General features: G+C 42.0%; 2 protein-coding genes across 2 annotated transcripts in view; one reads left to right on the top strand and one right to left on the bottom strand.

Moving 5' to 3' along the window:
- SHC4 (SHC adaptor protein 4) overlaps window positions 1–22,110 on the bottom strand; it is a 113,771-nt gene that overhangs the window by 25,328 nt on the left and 66,333 nt on the right. Inside the window, exons 5-6 of the mRNA XM_008143121.3 lie at window positions 10,879–10,932; window positions 5,578–5,629 (exon numbers count right to left, since the gene is read on the bottom strand). Of these exons, the coding sequence (XP_008141343.2) occupies window positions 5,578–5,629; window positions 10,879–10,932 (106 nt within the window). The remainder of the gene's footprint in view (window positions 1–5,577; window positions 5,630–10,878; window positions 10,933–22,110) is intronic.
- On the top strand, window positions 14,925–16,685 carry EID1 (EP300 interacting inhibitor of differentiation 1). The gene has a single exon (XM_028147688.2). It carries the CDS (start codon window positions 15,026–15,028, stop codon window positions 15,587–15,589), a length of 564 nt encoding a protein of 187 aa, XP_028003489.2. The 5' UTR covers window positions 14,925–15,025; the 3' UTR covers window positions 15,590–16,685.

Raw genomic sequence — 22,110 nt, 5'->3', positions numbered from 1 at the left:
AGTAAACTCAAAACATTCTTACTGGAACTTACCTTTTCTACAGAAAAGGCCTTTTATAAAATGAGGAGCTCACCGAAGGGTGCTAGCCAAGACGGGAAAAAGTGGCTTGAATGCACTAAAGCTAAAAGTGAACGAAGCAAGCAGGAGACAGTGGGGACATTCGAGATTATTAGCATGAAGCCAGCCTCCTCTGCCCGGCCCCACTTCCTATCAGCCACGTGCCCATCCCTGAGGTCCGGCTCCTGCTGCTGCCAGTCCACTGATAGCATGCTTCCTAAGGTGACCAATGGCCTGGTAATGCCGGCCTGAATGGCATTTTCCACCTTCATCCACCTTAAACTCCTTTTCAGTATGAGACATTCCAGGGTGTCCTCTCCCAGAGAACCTTGCTCTTCCTCCTTCTTCGGTGCCACTCCTCTCCTGGTTTTCTCCCCTCCCCTGACTACTCCTCTGACTCTCCACTGTCCCTCTGCCTTCTCCCGCTCCCTGACACCCTCTGCCTCTTCTTCCTGTTTCCTCCTTGGTGACCTCACTCATCCTTAGAGCAAAGAAGTTATAGTTTTTCCAAGCTCCCACCGAAGGCATAATCTCATATTCTCTCTAAGGCTTCCTCTCTCTCTCTCTCTCTCTCTCCTCCCCCTCCCTCTGCCTGCTTCTACCCACCACTATCACCCTCTCACCCCCAGGATTCTCCTCTCTGCTGAACATTTCCCCCTGGATGAACCAAACCCACTGGGTAATTTTATAACATTGTCTTTCTGTTTCTGTTATTTTTATATTTATTTAAGAATTCAAAACACTTTACCCTTTATAAATGTAACAAATATTCATTGTAGATGTTTTAGATAAAAAGACACCAAGAATAAACTAAAATTACATAAAGTCTTACTATTCAGAGATAACTACAACTAATATTTTGGCATGTGCCTTTCCAATCTCTTTTCTATGTATATCTACTTCCAAAAAATTACATGGGCTCATATTATACACATTGTCTCATAACCTGCTTTGTGCACTTAATAATATTTTGAATATTTCCCCATCTCATTATTTATTCTTCTATAACACTAGCTTTAATTGCTGTACAGTAGGACAGTCTATGAATTCATTTAAATAATTTGCTATTCATTAATATTTTTTCCCATTACATAAATAATATATGCCAATGATCTTTACTGCTTAATCTTTGTGCATGCCCTCATTCTTCCCTTAGAAGTGAAATTGATGGTTCAAAATTATTTTTTTAAAGTTTTGATGCAAATTGTCAAATTGCTCTGCAAAACATATGGATCCACCCTCCTGCTACAAGTGTTCAGGAGTAACTGCTACTCTACGCCACATATTACTTATAGCGATGTTTGAAATTTGAAGATGAAATATGATATCAAATTATAATTTGTGTGCCTTTGCTTGCTAATGAGGTTAAACTTTAAAATTTTTTTAAATGCTTCTTGGACCCACGCAATGTCCTTGTATAAACCTGTGCTCAGGATCTGGACTCGGGCCGGTGCTTAATGGCTGGGTGAGCTTAGGAAAGCCGCCTAATTTTTCTCAGCTCCAGTATTTGCATTTGTAAAAAGGAGTAATTGTAATAGCTACCCTCCAGGGTTGCTGTGAGGATGAAATGAGACAGTGCAGATAAAATGCTCCTGGCATATGAGAGCACACAATAAATGGTAGTGTTTTTTTCCCCTTTTGGGGGGCCCTATTTTTATTGGGTTTTTGTCTTTTTTCTATTTGTAAAAATCCCTGTTCCTTTAGTGGCAATGTCACTCCAAACCACACAGGATAGTAATAATAACTACCATTTGTTGAATACTTACTATAAGCCTGGCATTGAGATACTTTCACTGCATAAAGTAGCACATTAAGTCCTCAGAGCTATCTGATTTCTATTTCTTTTATACACACACACACACACACACACACACATGTTTTTATTGATTTCAGAGAGGAAGGGAGAGGGAGATAGAAACATAAATGATGAGAGCGAATCATTGATTGGCTGCCTCCTGCATCCCCCCACACTGGGGATTGAGCCCGAAACCCAGGCATGTGCCCTGACCATGACCGGGAATCTAACTGCAACCTTCTGGTTCATAGGTCGAGGCTCAACCACGGAGCCATGCCGGCCGGGCCTGATTTCTATTTCTTCATCGGCCCTCATCTCTGAGCAGTTCCCCAGTACTATTAGTTTACAAATTTATCCAAACAGGCTCTTCCTCCCCAGGGCAGCTTAGAACTAGTGAGATGACCTCCAAACTGGACTGTACGGTTCCAGACTGCTTTTCTGCCCAAGGTCACTGTGACAGATACAAATGCCAGAAAAGTCATCATTTTACCATTGCAATAGAATGACAAAAGCCAGAGTAATTTTTACAAAGTTCAGAATCTGCAATGATTCTGAATGACCTTTTAACCTGCATTCAGACCCCTGCACAATCTGTTTCTGGCCTATCTGCTCAGCCACGGCTCCCCTCCTTCTACCTTTTCTCTGCAACCCCACCTTGACACACACACACACATGCACACACACACCATCCAAACACATAATCCCTAGCTCTGTGGCCTGTGTTTTATTCATTTCCCCCACAAATTCTGACAGCACCTCTATGTTCCAGACACTGTCCTTTAGGCCTACCCCCTTCCCGTTCTCTGTGCACATCCTACAGGTTATGTTTCTCTCTCCCACTAAATGCCGAGCCCACGGTGGCCAGGAATTGTCTTTCCTGCGCAGCTCAGCTTCTTGTGTATTCGTATGTAATCAATAACTGTCAGTATCTCTGAGCAGAAAGTCAAGCCCAGAGGCTCAGGTGAGGGGAAAGGAATTAACCCACAGGGGCATGCGAGCAGGGGTATGTCGAGAACAGAGTGGCTACTCACAGAGGTTTCTATAACCAAGATAAGAGAAGGGGCAAAGGGATAGGAAAAGGAGCAATAAGTGATGGAGAGGTACTAACTTTCAATCCAAGAAAATCACCCTATGTTTTTTAGTCGTTTATCTACTAGATAGACCCGTCTCCCTAAACAGGAATGATGAGGTGAGGACGAAAAGAAAAGGATGCTGTCTGTGTGTTATCTCAGTTACTCCTCCCAGCACCACCAGCAAGTAGATGTGCTATTCCCACTTAAAGCAACTGAGGTTCAAGGATGTGAAACCACTTGACTAAGGTCCTACGGTGAGACGATGGAAGAATTAGGATTCCCACCCAGCCTGTCTGGCTCCAGCATCTTTCTTATTTTCTATACAGTCTGAGGCTAAAGAAAGAAAAAACTGAACCCTATTTGAACTGTCTCTCAAATCCCAGCCATGAACTCAGTCAACTTGCCCACAGATGCCTTTTCAGAATCCCCAGCCAGGGTCCCTGCGGGTCCCATTTAAGCAGCTGGGCTCTGATGAATTACTCAAACACCAGAGCGGGATCTCTCCGAGTGAATGAGCCACCGGGCCATGGTCTCTGCCTCTCTTGTCTCATTTAAGCAAAGGGGATATCCGCAAGCAGGCAGGTCCTCTTTAGCCATTGCCCTCGGCACCCGGCACTAATCCCTGCCTTTCTCACCACCATTTACTGAGGAGCAATGGCATGCCCAGAGATAGTCGGTGCCTGATGGCAAAGTTACTGAACATCTAGATTTCCTGATTTGTTCTTCCTTTCATCCTGTCCTTTCTAGCTCAAGATCAAAGGCTTTGTTGTTCAGAGGCCTTCCTGAAAACAGGAGGCCGTCATCGCCGGGAAGTCCAGGCTTAATTCAAAGAGGTTGCTCTTTTCTGGTATCCTTTGTTGTGCCTCCTTCTACACCCCCGTCTCCCTTCCCTGGTTCCTGTCTCTCCTGCCCACTTATCTGTTCTTCATCCTATCATTCAGAGCGAGTCCATTTCAATGAAGTGTTGCATAGTATTCACCACCTGTTCCTTCCTCTCCATCTTATCCGGGCCTTGTTCTTCTGGCAAGCATTTACTGAGCATCTGCTAGGTGTCGGCAGCTGGTCCCCACAATATCATTTCTGACCGTCACAACAGCTTCCTGCTGTAGGACGCCCCCTGCCTGGAGGTTTCGCTCTGACTCCACCTCCTGCATCCTGCTGCCCAGCCTTCCGGAAACTCTCCTTGGTAAACAGCATTCTCCACCCGTTCGCCCGCAGGATTAAGTCCCTGCTTACTAGCTCTCTTCTATGTGCCCTCTCGATGCCTTTTAGACATTTTTCTTCATATACAATCTACATTCTACTATCTTCTATTCACTTGCTCCCCGGCACGCCGTATAGATTTCCACCTCTGTGTGTTACAGCTCTTTTTTAAAATATATTTTATTGATTTTTTAGAGAGAGGGAGAGAGAGTTAGAAACAATGATGTGAGAGAAACATCAATCAGCTGCCTCCTGCACACCCCCTACTGGGGATGTGCCCGCAGCCAAGGTACATGCCCTTGACTGGAATTGAACCCGGGACCCTTCAGTCCGCAGGCCGACGCTCTATCCACCGAGCCAAACCGGCCAGGGCCTTACATCTCTTTGAGTTTCCAAATTCCACTCCATATGTACGTAATAAACGTCTTGGGGCAAACTTAGCGCTGGGATGGCAGAGGATGCTGCCCAACTGATGGGTTCTGGTTAAGGAGGAGAAGCGTCCTCACACCCATCCCTACGCGGAGTCTGAAGGATCCAGAGTTAGGGATGAGAAGCAATACTAACCATTCTGTCTAGAGAAGTCCAATGACCTGAGGAACATCAGGCCCTTGACCCAAGGAGCTGCTAGGATATGAGTTTCTTGGATACCTTGCTAAATTCTGAGACAAGAAATCCAATCAACTCATTCTTCCATTCACTCAGCCATTCAACAAAATAGTTATTGGGTACCACCTATGTGCTAAGCATTGCAATGAATGCTTAGGAGGAAAAAATAGTTCTTGTCCTCATGGAGCCTTTAGTAGGAGACACAGACATAAAACACATCAATAAGTGAGTAAATAAAAGAATAAAAATGTGGGAGAAGTGTTAATAAAAAGAGAAATAAAGTGCAGCAGAGTGGAATAGGCTGACTGGAGAGAGGAGGCGCTCAACCGAAGTCCCTCTGAAGGAGAAACATTTAAACTAAGATCCAAAAGAGGAGAAGCCAAGCACTCAAAGTGACATGCCAGGCTTTTGAACAGCAGGTGCACAGGTTCATCACACACACACACACACATGCACACGCACACACACACGCACACGCACACGCACGCACACACACACACACACACACTCTCTGAGGCTAATTATCTGTAATTCATTTGTCCACTGAAGATGTTCAGCTCTTTCTATCATAGTCAAAACAGCTTTTCTTTTGAATAAAAAAATAAATAAGACTTTTGGTTTATGGGTCTCTCACATGGCTGGGATTTAAATCCACCTGTGTGTATATATTTTTTCTACTTTGCTGTACTATTTATTTCCAACTCAAATTTACATAGTATTTTCAGAACCCAATACAGCACTCTAGTGATCCTCATCACTCTGTATATTGAAAACAGCAGTTTATCGCTCTTTAAAGTTGGTATACAGCAGCTCTTAAGAAAATCTAGAAGTTGCTTTCCATACCTCGTTGATTAACTGGATCTTTAGCTACGTAGGCAACATAGTCTGTAGTATCCTATAAAAAAGGGAAAATGATTGCATTTAAAACAAATGGATTGCACTGTTGAAAGAAAAGAGTACATTTAGGACATGATACGAAGTCAAGGACTTAATTATTAAGGTTTCCTTTTTAAAGAAAAAAGGAAAGCATCTTAGGAGGGAACATAAATATACACTTATATGATTTAGAAATTGTGGGGTCCACTTTCTCTGCCCCTTGTGGAGAGAATCTGAAGATTGAAAATTTAGAGGCAGACCATGTCAGTAAGAATAAAAGAGAATACAGGTAGGTAATATGCTAGGACATATATTCTTAAAAATTGATTAGGGACTGTGACTCTATCCTGTGTTGAGAGTTGAAATACCAGGGGTTACCCAATACAAAGGTGCCATAAACTTGGATGTGGGTGGCATCATGATGTCCCCGTTGTCCAAACAGACACCATGTGCATCAGAAAATAATTCCATTAAAGAAACACTTTGCGTTTTTGTGGTTGTTGGTTTGCTTGCATGCAGTGCACATTAACTTAAGGAACAATAAAGCAGAAATACAAGCATTTATTTGATCAAGATAGAGGAAGGACAAATCATTTATTAAAAAAGAGAACCCATTAAAAGCTAAGGAGTTAAGTAGAGAGAGAGAGAGAGGGAGAGAGAGAGAGAGAGAGAGAGAGAGAGAGAGAGAGAGAGAGATGTGCTGCTGACTTTGTAAAAACTAACAAACAAAAAGCCACTTGGTAATTCTGATTTTTATTGAAAACAGTAAGCTGATGAATGATAAGATTTGAATAATTAAAGATGCTTTTTGTTATCTCAGTTCTCAGGGAAAAAATACACACTGCCATTTGAAGATTAGAAGCATGACTCTCTAGAGGGAAGATGCAATCAACTGGCAGGAAATAAAAGCCCGTGTCTGTAATACCATCAAGGACAATCATTTAATAACCCGCAGTGAATCACACAGGAAGCGGATCTCAGGATCTGCATAACGTTTCTTGAGTCATTTTAAAAAGCAACACACTCCTAGGTAAATTTCTCTTATGCAAACAGATAAAAGGTTTGAACTATCTTGTAAATACGTAAGCTCATGTCTCCAGGCTTCGTTTTAACGTAATTTAGAAGGAAGGCCACAATGGCTGGGGGCTTAGCGGCTCTTTTTAAAGAGGCAGTATGGTGCCGACAGCGGTGTCTGGTGTATTGGATGATGGGGTAGGGGTCGTGGGACCTCTGCAGACCTGTTTCCTCATCTTAAAAAGAGTGTCCAACAGTCTTAGAGTTCTCCAATTCAGTAACTGTGATATCTGGGAGGACTTAAAGCATGTTGAAAGTAAAGCACAAATAGCGGAGGACACTACGAGAAAATGTATTTAACCTGGTCATACTCGTTAATGCATTTTTGAAATGGAGCAAGTATATGGAGATGCAGAAGCATTACGGAGACATGTCTCCAGGGCTGACAGAGGGAAGACCAGTAAGCCGTTTGTGAGAAGAGAGTAAAGGTGAGGGGGAGCAAAGGTCAGAAGGTAAGGAAGCACACCCAGGATTTGTCAGACTTTGGAGAAAATACGGTAGAAAGAAGGGCACTACATTAGGCCATGGCGACTTAGCTCCGCACCCTTGTACCCAGTCAAGCTGTGAAGCTGTGCATTATCTCAGTGAGTGTCCTAAAAAATATGGCTGAGTGTGACCACATTGGTGATAGTTCTCTCGCATCACTCTGTGCCAAGCAAGCACCGTCAGTTTACATGCGTCACTTCAGTCAATTCTCACCCTTCTGGGCAAGGGTGATCCTTCCCCTTTTACAGGTGAGGGCCCTGCAGCTTAGAGAGGACAAATGGGTCAAGTCCACATGACACCAGAGCCTCTTTCCTCTACTCCCCTGACCTGAGGGTAAATGTCACCTTCGTGCCAATGTTTATGAAGGCTCCAGTTTTAATTTCCAACCAGCAGGCTGTGGCCCCAGCTGTAGGGAGCACAGAAGTCCGGCGCCATTCAGTAGGTAAATGCTTTCCCACAGTGGCTACAAGTTCTTTACTGTTTGCTTTTGGTAGGGGCAACGGCCCTTGGTGAGTTGTAAGAGCTACAGAACTAAAGGCACATGAAATAGGTCTAAAAGTAATTGGGATTCTGGAGAACTATGATAAGCATCATGCAGGGCATGCTTATGGTAAATGCTTATGGTAAATCCTAAAAGTGACAGGAATCCTTAAAACGCAAAAGGGGAAACTTAAGGCAAACAGCAATGATTGTTTTTCACACGACACTTATAGAATTCATTACTTTAAGTCTCTTAAATAAAGTATTGGAGTTCTTTCATGGATGATCAAATAGAATGGGTGTGAGAGAGAAGAGACAGGGCTGGCTTTTACAGGCTGGATTCAGTACCAAACATGTCCCTTAGTGTCACTGTGAGGCCAGATGATAAGGCTGGATAGATGGGGCTTCAGATTCAGAATTGGGGTCACACTGCAGCTGCTAAGTGGCAGGCACCCTGCATGTCCCCTGCTTGCTAGTGAGTTCACTATAAGCCATTTGTGAAATCTCTTGGGGAAAAGGTGGAACTCTTATCATTCAGTTTATTTTTAAACTAGAGGCCCGGTGCACCAAATTCGTGCACTGGGGGGGGGGTGTCCCCTCAGCCCACCCTGCCCCGTCTCACAGTCCGGGAGCCCTCAGGGTATGTCCTACTGATGGCTTAGGCCTGCTCCCTGCGAGCCTAAGCCATCAGTAGGCCTCCCTCTGCAGGAGGCAATCTGGCTGATCAGGGGAAGGCGCCACCCCCATCACCTTGCTGCTGCTGCCACTTCTGGCCACCACAGCCGCCAAGGTATTTTCATCAACATGGACTCCAGTCCCTTCACCATGAAAAAGTGACAACTTTCTTTAGGCATTTTCAAGATGTCTCTTTCATAGGATATGACATTTCTTTATTTCTTTCCTTTTTTTTTTTTTTTAATCCTCATCTGAGGATATTTTTCCATTGATTTTTAGAGAGCTGGAAGAGAGAGGGAAAGACAGAGAGAAACATCAATGTGAGAGGGACCCTTTGATTGGTGGCCTCCTACATGAGCCCTGACCTGGGCCCCGGCCAGGGAGGAGCCTGCAGCCTAAAGTAAAACTGCTAAATTAGATACAATCTGGCTAATGTCCTATAGGACAATAAAACCATCACTTTTTGAATTGGTGTGTCTTCTAGACAGAAATTAGTTACATCTTTAAAAGCCTAAAAATTTTTTTCATCTTCTCACTTTGCTGATCATTATATGTAACTTTCCAGGGCTGTAAAATGTCAAAATATATGGAACTTATTTAATTGTAAATAGTGTTTCAGATTTATGTGTTTCATAGAAAAGGAAATGATCATTCTGTGGGCCTCTACTGCCCCAAATATACTGAAAGGACTTGCTGTCAACGTTTTACTCCAGGCCTGTGCTCCCAGGCTGCTTGGCGGGGCCATCCTGGCCTCCCGGGGCCAGCGATGGTCACAGGAAGGCTGCTTTGGCAAGGCCGCCCCGGCTTCCTGGGGGCAGCGATGGTCCCGGGAGGCTGCGGGCTTGGCGCCTGTTCCCAGGACCCAGGCCACTTGGCGCCGCCCACCCCCAGCTGCTTGGCGCCTGCCCATGCAAATTAACCCACCATCTTTGTTGGGCTAATTTGCATACTCACTACTGATTGGCTGGTGATCGTCATGGAGATACGGTCAATTTGCATCTTTCTCTTTTATTAGTGTAGATGGTGGCACCATAGAACTAAAATATTCATTTGAGAATAACTACACTCAAAGCTAAAAAGGTGAGGAAGTAGTGAAGCCTAATGGGGAAATTAAGTACTTCTTCAATTAAAAAAAAAGAAGAAGAAGAAGCAGTGATTTAAAATCCTATAAAGATTGCTTTTCTTCCATATGCTTCAAGGACGTTCTGAAGGCAAGTTGTCTACATTTGACATGGTTAAATACTTTGAGTCACTGGTAGCCAATGAGAAAGCAAGTAGATGTTTTAAAGAATGGGCTGATTTAAATAGCATTTAACTATGTATTTTACACATAAAATGTTATGCCAACACCCAAGAGGAGGAACTTGCTTAAATACAGTAGATGCCAGTACAGGAAGCAATGATTCTACACAGAACCTTCAGAACTTCATTTCCTTCAGGAGAGACTTATTTTTCCTTTAAATATTTAGCCTCGACATTAAAATCCATCAAAACTCTGCAGTGACAACAGCTGCCAGATTCAGTGTTTACCACCTTTCAATACCTCTCTTGGGTTTCTGGGTTATGTGTCCTATCATTTATGACCCTAAATTTTATTCCTCCAATTGAAGAGAGAAACTAAATGTGGTGGAGAGGGAAAAATCATCTGTTCAAGTGGGTTTATTGCCTCACTTCTGAAGGCTATGCTCTTTAGTAATAAATGCAGAACAGAAGGTAACATATTGTCGGTTAGGACCAGGTCTTCATATGGTCCTCATGCTTTCCTGACATGCCTGATGGTCAGTCGTCATGAAAGGCAGACTCCGCCCTCCTCGAGCCTGCTACATGTGTGCAGGTGGAAAAATGTCAGGATGTCAAGGGGAGCAAAGTCCTCCTTCTACTCTCTCAGTTTAAACAGATTTGTTTTCTATTCAGCCACAAGCTTCTTAGCTTTAATGCCCTTCTCCTTTTGCTGTAGTCCAGAAATGACGCAGCACCAAATCAGGGAGTGACTCTCCCCTCTGCACAGTAGGCTTGCAGAGAGCACCACTGGCTCAGCCCTGCGCCCTTCACAGGAAATGAGCGCCATGTGGCCTCCTGGTAGCCAGACACGGCAGTGCTCTCTCCCCACCTGAGCGTTGCCTCCATAAGCTTCTGCAAACCGGGATGCTCATTCTAGATGGGACTTAGTTGCCATGGATGGCAGGTAGGCTTCCCCTCATGTGCCAAATCCAACTGATTAGTAGCATCTGCCTGGAACTCTATGTGGAAAAGAATTCTGAGGAAGGACTGGCAACACATGTATGACACGTTTGTTTTTCATGACGTTGATGTTACCTGCAAGAAGCTTCTCAGATGATAACTCCCTGGCTATTAGCTTGCCTACTAATCCAGCTATTTTAAAAATCAGTAGTAGGATGTATTTTGTCAAAACCAAATTTTTAATTACCTGTTACATGTAGCTATTCACAAATTCTAGTAAGATATTTGGAGAGCACATGTAGTGGCTAACATGCTTTACATGGAAGTTTTTATAACTCTTACAAAAAAAGACCTTAATGAATCCATACTTACAGGATCCCCTCCAGAGGCAAATGAAATAGACTGCATATGATGATTTGCAATAATCTGGAAAACATAAACAATTAAACATGTGTGATGCTATAAATTAATTACTCCTAGTTACATACAATCTAACAGTAATGGACATCCATTTGCTTTGTTTTTGCCTGGACAGCATCCCTGTGGAAACCACTCCACCCACATTTTATGAGAATCTCACTTAGACCATGAGATTTCAGGTGGTTTTGACATGCCTGTCTCATTGCCTCTCTCCTTGCATGTGGACACATGACCCAGGCCTCGCCAATCAGAAAACATCTGGATACAGCAAAGCCAATCTAATTCTTTGGGGAGAAACTGATATGGACAACAGGAAAGGATACCTCTCTCTCTGCCATTAAGGACCATGTACCCACAAAGCTTCTGGGAGCCATCTTTTGCTGACAGGTAGGAAAATCCTACTGGAAAAATGAAGCTTTCCCTCTGGAGAAAATCAGCTGACAGTTGGAAAATAGAAAAAAAGTATAGACTGACAGCTGTCAGAGGGGTGGGGGTGGGAAGGCTGGGTGAAAAAAGGTGAAGAGATTAAGGCAAAGAGCAAAACAAACACCTCATAGACCACAGTATGGTGATTACCAGAGGGAAAGGGGGTAGGGAGAGGAAAAGAGGGTAAAGGGGGTATAAATGGTGGTGGAGGGAGACTTGACTTGGGGTAGTGAACACACAATACAATATACAGATGATGTATTATAGAATTGTACACCTAAAACCTACAAAACTATATTAACCAATGTCACCCCAATAAATTCAATAAAAATAAATAAATAGATAAAAACTCTGGTTGTAACATTTGTTTCATCATTTCAACCAATACAATTCCTGTCCCCCTTTATCATTTTTTCTAGTTAACTTATATTTATATAAATTGGTTTGAATTGGATTTTCAGTCATTCACCACCAAAAGTATCCTAAGAAATTAACACTAAGATTTCCAATATGAAGTAACATTATTCAAGTGCACTGCATTATTTAACTAAGAAGATTGTTTCTTTTACTTGAGATTCTAGGATCACTTGTTCATAATCTCCAGGGTGAAATGACCTATTTGCAGAAATGTGTTTGTCATACTGTTTTTGAGGGTTCATTAAAATATCAACTGTGCACCTGTTAACTAGTCCTGTCTTCAAAAGTGTTTAACAGAATATACTCAAGTAGCTTATATAAAATGACCAAGCGATTCTACTCCTAAATGTATATACAACAGGATTGTGTGAATATGTGCACCAAACGGTATGCTAAAAAGATAAGCACTGCCCTTTTCATAAAAGCCCGCAAGTGGAACCAGTCACAGTGACGACTATAGTGATATTCAAGCAATGAACTACTAATAGCAACAACGTGCTTCTTGGGCAAAAGAAGCCAGACACAAAAAAATATAGGCTGAATGATTTCATTTATATAAAGTTCAAAATGGCCAAAATTATTTTATCCTGCTTGAAGTCAGGATATTGGTTACTTCTGGGCAAAGGAAGAGAGAGCAAATGGTTTTCTGGAATTATATGGTGTTTCTTTATCCGGGTAATAGTTACACAAGTATGTTCATTTTGTGAAAATCATTATTATGTGTGCAACTTTTCTCTATTTATGTTTTCTACTAGAGGCCTGATGCACGAAATTCCTGCAAGGGGCTCGGCCCTCGCAGCCCCGGCTTTGTCCGGAAGGTCATCTGGAAGGTCGTTCGGCTGTCTGGTCTAATTAGCATATTACACTTATTATTATAGATATTTACATTTCAGTTAAAATGATTACTAAAAGCAAAATCAACATACAAAGATCAATGTCATTCCTTTATATCAGCAATAGCCAATTAGACACTGTATTTGAGGTAGAGGAGGTACATTTACAAAAGTAACTACAGATAAATCTAAAAAGAACTGTGTAAAGTTTTTTTAAAAACTTCATTGGAAGGCATAAATACTACCTGAATAAGCAAAAAATAAAAAAGATACATATCATCTTTATGGATTAGAAGATAATATTGTAAAGATGTCAATTCTCCCCCAAATTAATCTGTAATTTCCATGCAATTCCACTAAAAATTCCACCAATGTCATTTAGGGAACTTTTCATACTGCTTCTAAAATTCACATGGAAGAATAACTGTGCAAAAAAAGCTAAAGAAAATTTTTAAAGAACAAAGAGACTAGCCTGGCTGGTGTGCCTCCGAGGTTGAGCATCAACCAATGAACCAGGAGGTCATGGTTTTCCCGATCAGGGCACAGGGCACATGCCACATGCCAAAGTTGTGGGCTCGATCCCTGGTAGGGAGTATGCAGGAGGCAGCCAATCAATGATTCTCTCTCATCATTGATGTTTCTATCTCTCTCCCTTTCCCTTCCTCTCTGAAATCAATGGAAATGTGTTTTTTTAAAAAGAACAAAGAGACTAGATTTTCCTTATAAGCAAGACATATTATAAAACTACGGATTTCATTAGAATACAAAGTCTAAAAACAGACACATATTCATGAACTTTTAGTCTGATAAAGGTGGCATCTAACAGACAAAATGATAAGTGATTAAATTAGTGGAGTTGGCTGGCTTATATGGAAAAATATATATAAATAAGTCCTGTCCTCATACTATCTATATATATAAATGTTTGATTCATTAAAAAATCAACAAATACATCAGAAGGCAGATAAAAGATTATGCTTGTGATCCTTGATGTAGGAAAACCCCATCTTATTAGAAGACAAACCAAAAATCCCCTCAAATTAGATTACATAAAAACTCATTTTAAAAATTTGTATTAGAAAAGAACCCTGAAACAGGACAAACAACAGGAAGAGAGAATATATTTACAACATGTAAAACAAAAGTATTCATATAGTCAGAGTTTATAGGGAGTTCTTATGTATCCATAAGAAAAAGAAATAAACCCAAAGTAAGACCAGTTAATTTTCAGAAGTAATGCAAATGTTCAATAAACAAATTGAAAAATAATCAGTGTCTAAGAAATCAAGACTATTCAAAATAAAACAAGATACATTAAATTGATAAAACTGTCCAAGTTCAACAAAATCACGTGTGGCAAGGGTGTGGATATTCTCAAACACTGCTGGCTAGAACTTATATTTGTATAGCAACTTTGGAAAGCAATTTGACAGTATTTATTCAAATTAAAGTATGCATACCCTATGATTCCACCTTTCCACTTCCAAATACTGTATTTATTCTAGAGAAACTGGCATATGTGGACGTTCATTTAGCCAGTTTATAACATCAAAAAATCGGAAATTATTTTTGCATAGCTAGGTCAACCATAGTATAGTTATACAAATGAAGTGCTATATATATATATTTTTTTTTCAAGACATTGCTGAGGGGTTTGGTTTATTGAAGACAGTTATGTGAGACATTGAAAAAAGTAAGATTTTTCCCCACGAGGACCTAAGATCCAGGTGAATGCAAAGAGAAAGGATTTAAAGCATACACATCAAATTGATGATAATGGAAAGTTACCTCTTGCAAAAAGAAATGGGACCGAGTATATCCTCACTAGAACTTTTTAAATAAAAGAGCACGGGAAATATGCTTTTTTGGTAAATTTAACTTTTCCTAATGAGGAACATCGAAAGAAAAAAAAAAGGATCCGTTCTTAACATGTTGCTTTGTGGTTGAGAACACTGTGTGGTTTGCAGGTGTGGATTCAGAAGTCACTGGCGCGGACAAAAGGTAGTTAAAACCCAGGAGCAGACGCGGTGGCCTGGGGTGGAGGCGGGGGCGGGAGCCCGCGGAGGAGGGAGGAGGCGGGAGGGAGGAGGACAGCGCGTTGCTGCAGCGGCACGTAGTTCCCCGTTTGTAGCATCACCAGCAGCCACGCCGTTAAGTGACACGGAGACAAAGTAACGCTCTGGCAAGCACAGTCTTTTCAGACATCCATTGGAGCGAAGGAAACACAGACCTCCCAGCCACGCAGGCACCTCCCCACGAAACAGCGAGCGGCTGGGCCGAGCAGCGCGCGGGGCGGGGGGCGGCGTCTGGGGGTCACCCTGACGCAGGGGGGCGCGCACGCCGCCGGTGCACGCGCACAGCCGCACGGCCCGCCGCTCCGGTCCTGCAGCAAACGCCCTGCCCGAGCCTGAGCCGCCGGCGCCATGGCGGACATGCAGGAGCTGTCCGAGCTGTATGAAGAGAGCAATGACCTGCAGATGGATGTGATGCCCGGCGAGGGTGACCTCCCGCCGATGGAGGTAGGCGGCGGGAACCGGGAGGCGTCCCCGAACCGCCCCCGCCAGCGGGGCCCGCCACAGCCCGAGGAGGAAGGCCCGATGGAGGAGGAGGGGGCGCAGGCCATGGCGGAGGCGGCGGGGGACCGAGGCCTTGCAGGCCGGCCCGGCCCCGGGGAGCTGCCGGGCCTGTTCGCCGGCCCTGACTTTGAGGCCGAGGAATTCGATGACTGGGAGGACGACTACGACTACCCCGAGGAGGCGCAGCGGCGGGGGCCGGGCTACCGGGCGTCCGTGGCCCTGGACGAAGCCAACAAGATATTCCTGAGAACGTCCGGTGCTGGAGAGGCGGCCGGGGACGGCGGTTTTCAGATGCATTACGAGAAGACCCCGTTTGACCAGCTGGCCTTCATCGAAGAGCTCTTTTCACTCATGGTTGTCAATCGTCTGACCGAAGAACTCGGCTGCGATGAGATTATTGACAAAGAGTAGCGAAATGCGGTTCCAGAGGAGGAAACTACGTGAGGGGAGACCCAGCATCCCACTGTCTCTTGGGTTTATTCCAGATAGTTCCGTGCCAATGAAAAACTTGATCTTCAAAGAAAAAAAATTTTTTTTTTTTTGTTTTGTTTTTTCAGAATAGAATTAGGGCAGTGACTGCACAGTAGTGAAAAAGGGAAAAAAATAACTGTTGAAGAAAAAGGATCTTAGGACTGTTGAAACCTGTTTGTCCTGAAACACCTATGGCTTTGACTTTGTGATTGATCCGGATTCTCTTCTCTGCATTGGGAAAAATGACTTCCACACCCACTCTAAGGAATGGTTTTGCAAGAATAATACATCGTGACCAAGACAAACTGCTGGCCAGTTCAGAGCCCACTGATACTAATTGCGTGAGAAAAAGTAACGTATCCAGCGTAGGACACCAGATGTCTTTTGAGTTTATTGGACAGAAAGCCTATTGAGAAAACTTTGAAAATTCCACTTTGTGATCTATTCAAGCTATAGGTATCAAAGGCTAAATTTTTTAGTGTGTAATAATAAGGTGAATATTCTTAGTATCCCAGAAGAAAAAGCAAACCCCAGAAGAAATATGTATCGTGTGTACTACATCTTAACATGTTTCTAAGGGCATCTGAAATTTTATTTGTACATGTATCTTGATCATTTATAAAGCTGTTGTGATCTGTAATTCAAGAAATTCATTATCTTGACCATTATTTTTAAAAGTAAAAAAAATGAAGAAATCCTTAGTAAATTTTCAAATTCAGACATTAGAATGTATGTGAAAGTATAAAGAAAACTGTTTCTAATACCTCCATATCCTAGAGAAATTTTGTTTTACCTTTAACTTTACAGGGAAAAGACTGGTGGAACTTCATCTTGAAAGAACTGTTAAGTGAAAATTGTCAAGTGAAAGAAAGGCCCTACATTTTAAAAAAAGACTTTATGAACAGTTATGCCGTCAACCTTCAAAGGTTTCAAACCTATCCAGAAATTTCTGAAGTTTCCCTCTGTCTCCTCCTCTAATTGAGCTTGTTATTGGTTATGCACCAGCATTTGAGATAATAAAATTTCTTGTTCTGTGTATTTTGTTTGGCTGATAATTAGTATGCATCCGCACTTCATATACTATTTTTACTGTATTCTATTTCATTGCATTATTGCAGCCACTTTATGATTTAAATTTAACCGCTATAAGGGAAAGTGTTCCAGCTTCAAATATGTGATTTGCAAGTTAATCTGGGGAAACTAAATTTCGTAAATTCCTGTAAGAGAATTTGCCAACCTGGGAAAACCTGCCCTATTAGTGAGCATGTTGCTGTGGTTATCTTATTAAGGTTCTAAAGTTCTATGATAATTCTGTCCGAAGAAGGCTGTGACCGGTGAAACAGTGTACCGGCAGGTCTTAGGACCAATAAAGAGGTACTAGATGTTCCTGCTCCATTATGGCAATAAAAGACACATGTAATACAACATGACAACTCGGGGCCTTAGAGAGGGGGGTTGTTGTCTGTAAAACATGGGACTGACAAGGATGATCACAAGAACACTAGCTTGGTGGGCAGGAAGAGAGAGATGGGGGAAAGAACTTCAACTTCTTAATCCTGCCTCCTCCACACCTCACATTCACTGCATTTTCAGACAGCTCACAGCTGCAGTTAGGTGAGTCTGGGTAAGTAATCAATTGCCTGTGTGATGTGAATGAACAGTACAGTACTGGGAGGGGGGAGGGGGAGGGGGAGGGGGAGGGTGCCAATAACGATGAAATAACCAGCTGCGTTTATCTCCAGATGAAGATGTAGGAAATAAGACACAGAAAAAAACAGGTCCACAAACCCAGAGATGTGATTCTATTTCTCTGGGACTGACGGGGGAGCAAGAGGAGGGGGAGAGAAAACCACTCCCTGTTGGGTTTGAAGGCTTGCTTTGGGGAGAAAGACCTGCATTCTGCAACTGACTCCTAATGGTTGTCTGTTGGTCTTAGAAACAGGCAGTGAACTGAGAGACCACTGAAATTAATACTTGTTACTTTACTGAAGGTATAAATTGTACCATTTTTAACACCCCTGTTAGGAGTGTAAAATCACTTTTATTTCTATTATAAACCTTATCACAGACTGGACCCAACCTACCTGATTCAAATTTAGGCTCCACTACTTACTAGCTTTCTTTTAAATTATATATTTAAAATTTATTTATATATATTTTTACAGAGAGGAAGGAGGAGGGATAGAGAGTTAGAAACATCGATGAGAGAGAAACATCAATCAGCTGCCTCCTGCACACCTACTGGGGATGTGCCCACAACCAAGGTACATGCCCTTGACCGGAATCGAACCTGGGACCTTTCAGTCTGCAGGCCGACGCTCTATCCACTGAGCCAAACCGGTTAGGGCTACTTATTAGCTTTCTAAGTAGACAAATTACTTAATATTTCTGCCTCAGTCCTGAATTGAAAATAGGGATAATTATATATAATTAACATAATGAAGATTAGATAGATAGATAGATAGATATATAGATAGATATAGATATCTTTTCATTTAATGGAAACTAAAGAGATACATGGTAATAGAGATTAGGAAAAGCAATATATCTCTTCATTTAATGGGTACTAAAGAAAGGATTCTGGGTAAATTCTGGTCCTGGTTTTGTGTGGGGAGAGAGGGAACTTAAGCTTATGAGTATGCAGTGTGATTTGGGGAGCATTTTCTGCATCTGTTCATAAGCATTGCAAAATGCTTGCTTTAATCAGATATCCCGCATTGGCTGCCCTAAGGACAGATCTGTTTTGTTTGGCTCATACTTATAATTAAAGACCAACACTTCATACTCGAGAGAGCAGTAAAACTCCCAGGTTTCCATCCTTTTTTTTTTTTTCTTTTTTCTTCAAAATTAGGAGATCTGGCAGTCCTTGACCTACAGTGACATGGAGAAAGCTCCTGGTTCACCTTTACACAGGGAAGGTATTCTGTTTGCCATGACCCCCCGTGTTGTCTCTCTAACAGAGTCCAAGTGGCACTCACCGTTTATTGTGCTTGCACCACTTAAAAAATTTTTAAAAATATATTTTTATTGATTTCAGAGAGGAAGGGAGAGGGAGAAATAGAAACAGCAATGATGAGAGAGAATCATTGACTTGGCTGCCTCCTGCACGTTCCCTACTGGGGATGGAGCCTGCAATCTGGGCATGTGCCCTGACCTGGAATAGAACCCTGACCTCCTGTTTCATAGGTCGATGCTCAACCATTGAGCTGCACCGGCCTGGCACAACACTGGTTTTTCTTGTGCCTAAACACTGCATTACCTGCCTGGACTCTGTAAATATTTGAGACTAAAGAATGTCTCTATTTCCTGTTTGGGGTTTTTTTTAACCCTCCTTACCTCTTTATTACTCTTCTCAATTTCAGTAGCTGTTAGAGCTGTGTGGTAGGAGATGTAGAAATGAATAAAGAAATACTAAGAATGGAAACTACTGAGACTGACATTTTTGCTTAAGGCCCTAAAATACTGTATTAAAATATGTCAAGGAGGTCTGTTGTTTAAATTTTTAAAACAAGGAATACACAAAAACCATTTTTAAACCCTATAACTTGCTTTTCTAAAATATATTTTGCCATCCCAAAATATGGTAAGTTTTAAAAACTGCAAGCTTTACACGTTTAATATAGTTTATTTCCTGCCTCTGAAGTTCTATGAGACGTTTTCTGGAAGTGAATGGCTAGTTATATTTTTAAAGTTTCAGTGGCTGAAAATAAATGTGAACCATCTGACCCATAAAAACTCTGTCATCTAGAATGTATCTATAAACTTGAACCTGTTTATGTTTTCAGTCCAAAGTATATCTTAGAAGTTAAGGGAGGGGGAGGCATTAGTGTATCTTTGTATTTATCTTAGAACTTCAAAGGGTAGCTTTTTAAAAGGAGAATGTAATTACAAAACCCTTTTCTCACGCTATAGCCATAAGGTTTCTTCTTTGCTGCCTTCGTGCCTCGAACACTGAAGCTGCCTTTTGATGGAATGTATAAAGCTTCTTGAGTTTAAGCATCTGGAGTGTGGCACATCTCTTTGTACACTGCCCCCACGCCATTTCCCCCAGGCCGGCAGAATAGTTCAAAATTATTTGAACTGTGGTGTGTCCGTGAGATCCTAACTTTGGTCACCATTCCAGCCCTGAGCTGAACACAGCCCCAGTCCGTGGCACCAGTGCAGAAAAGATGTGGTTCACTCCCAAAGGTAACCTCGTTGCTGGAACCACTGATAGTGGAAGCTGCCCACACCCACTGTCCCTACTTCGGTTCTGCCAGAAAGATGATGGGCGTGTGGCAATATCATCTCTAATTGTAGGGGTCTGGGGAAGAAAAGGCAGTGGAGGATGAGGAAATGCTGAGAATAAACTAGAACCCCTGCCACACACATCACAACCCTATGCTTCCTCGATTCCCCATTCCTCAGTCACCCTGTGGAACAAGTCATTCTAAAAATGCTCTTTAGACTGCACAGAAGGCTGTCACCAGATTGGTTCCGGCTCTGCCCACTCTTCCTTCCCTACAAAACTCTGAGGTAAGTCGAGGGCTCCCATACTCAGTGAAATCTCATAACTAAAAGCATTGAGCATCCCTGGTACCATACACGAGGTTGAAAACTAAAAATAAACTTTAAATCTACAAATGTCTTGAACACAAAGCATCTGAAAGACTGAAGAATGTTTTACCTTCCGCCCAGATATGTGGCACCTCCCAAGCACAGCCCCAAAGGTTCCCCTGTCATCATAACAGTGGTGTCACCTCTCTTGGATAACCAATGAGGACCCAGTGACACAGGAATCTATGTTGAACTGCTTAATAAAAGTACGCATTTTCCTCTATGATGATTTATACTACTATGTAATCAATGTATTTAATTCTGCTTTTGAATTTAAAAAATAAAACAGCCCTCAACAACACAAGTGAGTTTTTTAGCAAAAAAAAAAAAAAAAAAGGAAATCAAAATGTATGTAACTGTACTTATATGTTACTGACAATTCTATAATGTTATATAATATGCTTCCCCTATTAAGTACTGAGTATATGTAAAGGTCTCAAAGAAGGATGTTTGGTAAATAATAATAATAGATACCATGTGACTGGCACTGTGCTAAGTGGTTGACATCCATGATCTCACCTAGTCCTCTAAATAACCCCATGAGACATACTATTGCCAAATCCGTCCCCTCAGAAACTCTATGAAAAGGTACTATACCGCTCTTTCACTGATGAGGAAAATTGAGTGGTAGGGTAACTTGCTCATTCATAGCAAAGCCAGGATTTCAACCTATATGTGACCTCAAAATCTCTTAGTGTTTTATCACTGCCAAGTACATAGTACACCCTCCACATGTCCCTGATTGACAGCACTCGGCACAGTAAAACCTTAAAGATTAAAAATCTCCAATCACTACATATTGGAAAGAAAAAACTAGACTTTAAGACACGTAACTAACCTGATATAAGGAATTTAGTTAAAAAAATATAAAGCAAGTAAAAAGTGTCCTATTTTAAGGTACACTTTAGCTCATTGCCTCTATGTCTTTTACATTTGCTTCAGCAATGCTATTCCTTTTTTTTAATATATATTTTTATTGATATCAGAGAGGAAGGGAGAGGGAGAGAGAGATAGAAACATCAATGATGAGAGAGAATCATTGATTGGCTGCCTCCTGCACACACCCTACTGGGGATCTAGCCGGCAACCCGGGCATGTGCCCTTGATTGGAATCAAATCTGAGACCCTTCAGTCCATAGGTGGATGTTCTATCCACTGAGCCAAACCGACTAGGACACAAGCAATGCTATTCTTTAAGAAATAAGGTTAACAATAAAAACTCAGTATCATAAGTCATCAAAGCTGAAAAAATAATGTTTATACAATAACATTTTAGAAAGCTTTCAACCTCAAGGTTTGTAAGAAAATTTCAGTTAGCTAGAACATTAACCCTAACATCACTCTTCCTCTGTGCTTAATTCTGATCATGAAATTGCTTGTTCTGTTTTTTAATCCTCACCTGAAGTCAGTAGGTTGCCCTTCTGTATGCTCCCCAATTGGGGATCAAACCCACAACCCAAATATGTGCTTTGACAGGGAATTAAACCAGCAACCTTTTGGTACATGGGACAATGTTCACCATTTGGGCCAGGGTGAAATTGCTTTTTCTTCAGGAAGGGTTGGTGGAGAGTAATAAATGACTGATTAAAAAATAGGTGTTGCCCAGCCGGTGTGGCTCAGTGGATTGGGTGTTGTCCCATGCACCAAGAGGTCACCAGTTCAATTCTCAGTCAGGGCACATGCCCGGTTTCGAGCTCTATCCCCAGGAGTGGGTGTGCAGGAGGCAGCCGATCGATGTTTTTCTCTCATCAATGTTTCTCCCTCTCCCTCTCCCTTTCTCTCTAAAAATCAATAAAAACATATTTGAAAATATAAAAATAGGTGTTACCAAATGGTACTTATTATATTCTTTGCACTTTGGTTCT

This window comes from Eptesicus fuscus, chromosome 5 (genome assembly GCF_027574615.1).
Source record: "Eptesicus fuscus isolate TK198812 chromosome 5, DD_ASM_mEF_20220401, whole genome shotgun sequence".
In the NCBI taxonomy this organism is placed as follows: Eukaryota; Metazoa; Chordata; class Mammalia; order Chiroptera; family Vespertilionidae; genus Eptesicus; species Eptesicus fuscus.
This window is presented reverse-complemented; position numbering and strand designations above follow the sequence as displayed.

Coding starts and splice junctions, on each gene's coding strand:
- EID1 (XM_028147688.2), top strand. CDS start 15,026: ATGGCGGACATGCAGGAGCTGTCCGAGCTGTATGAAGAGAGCAATGAC.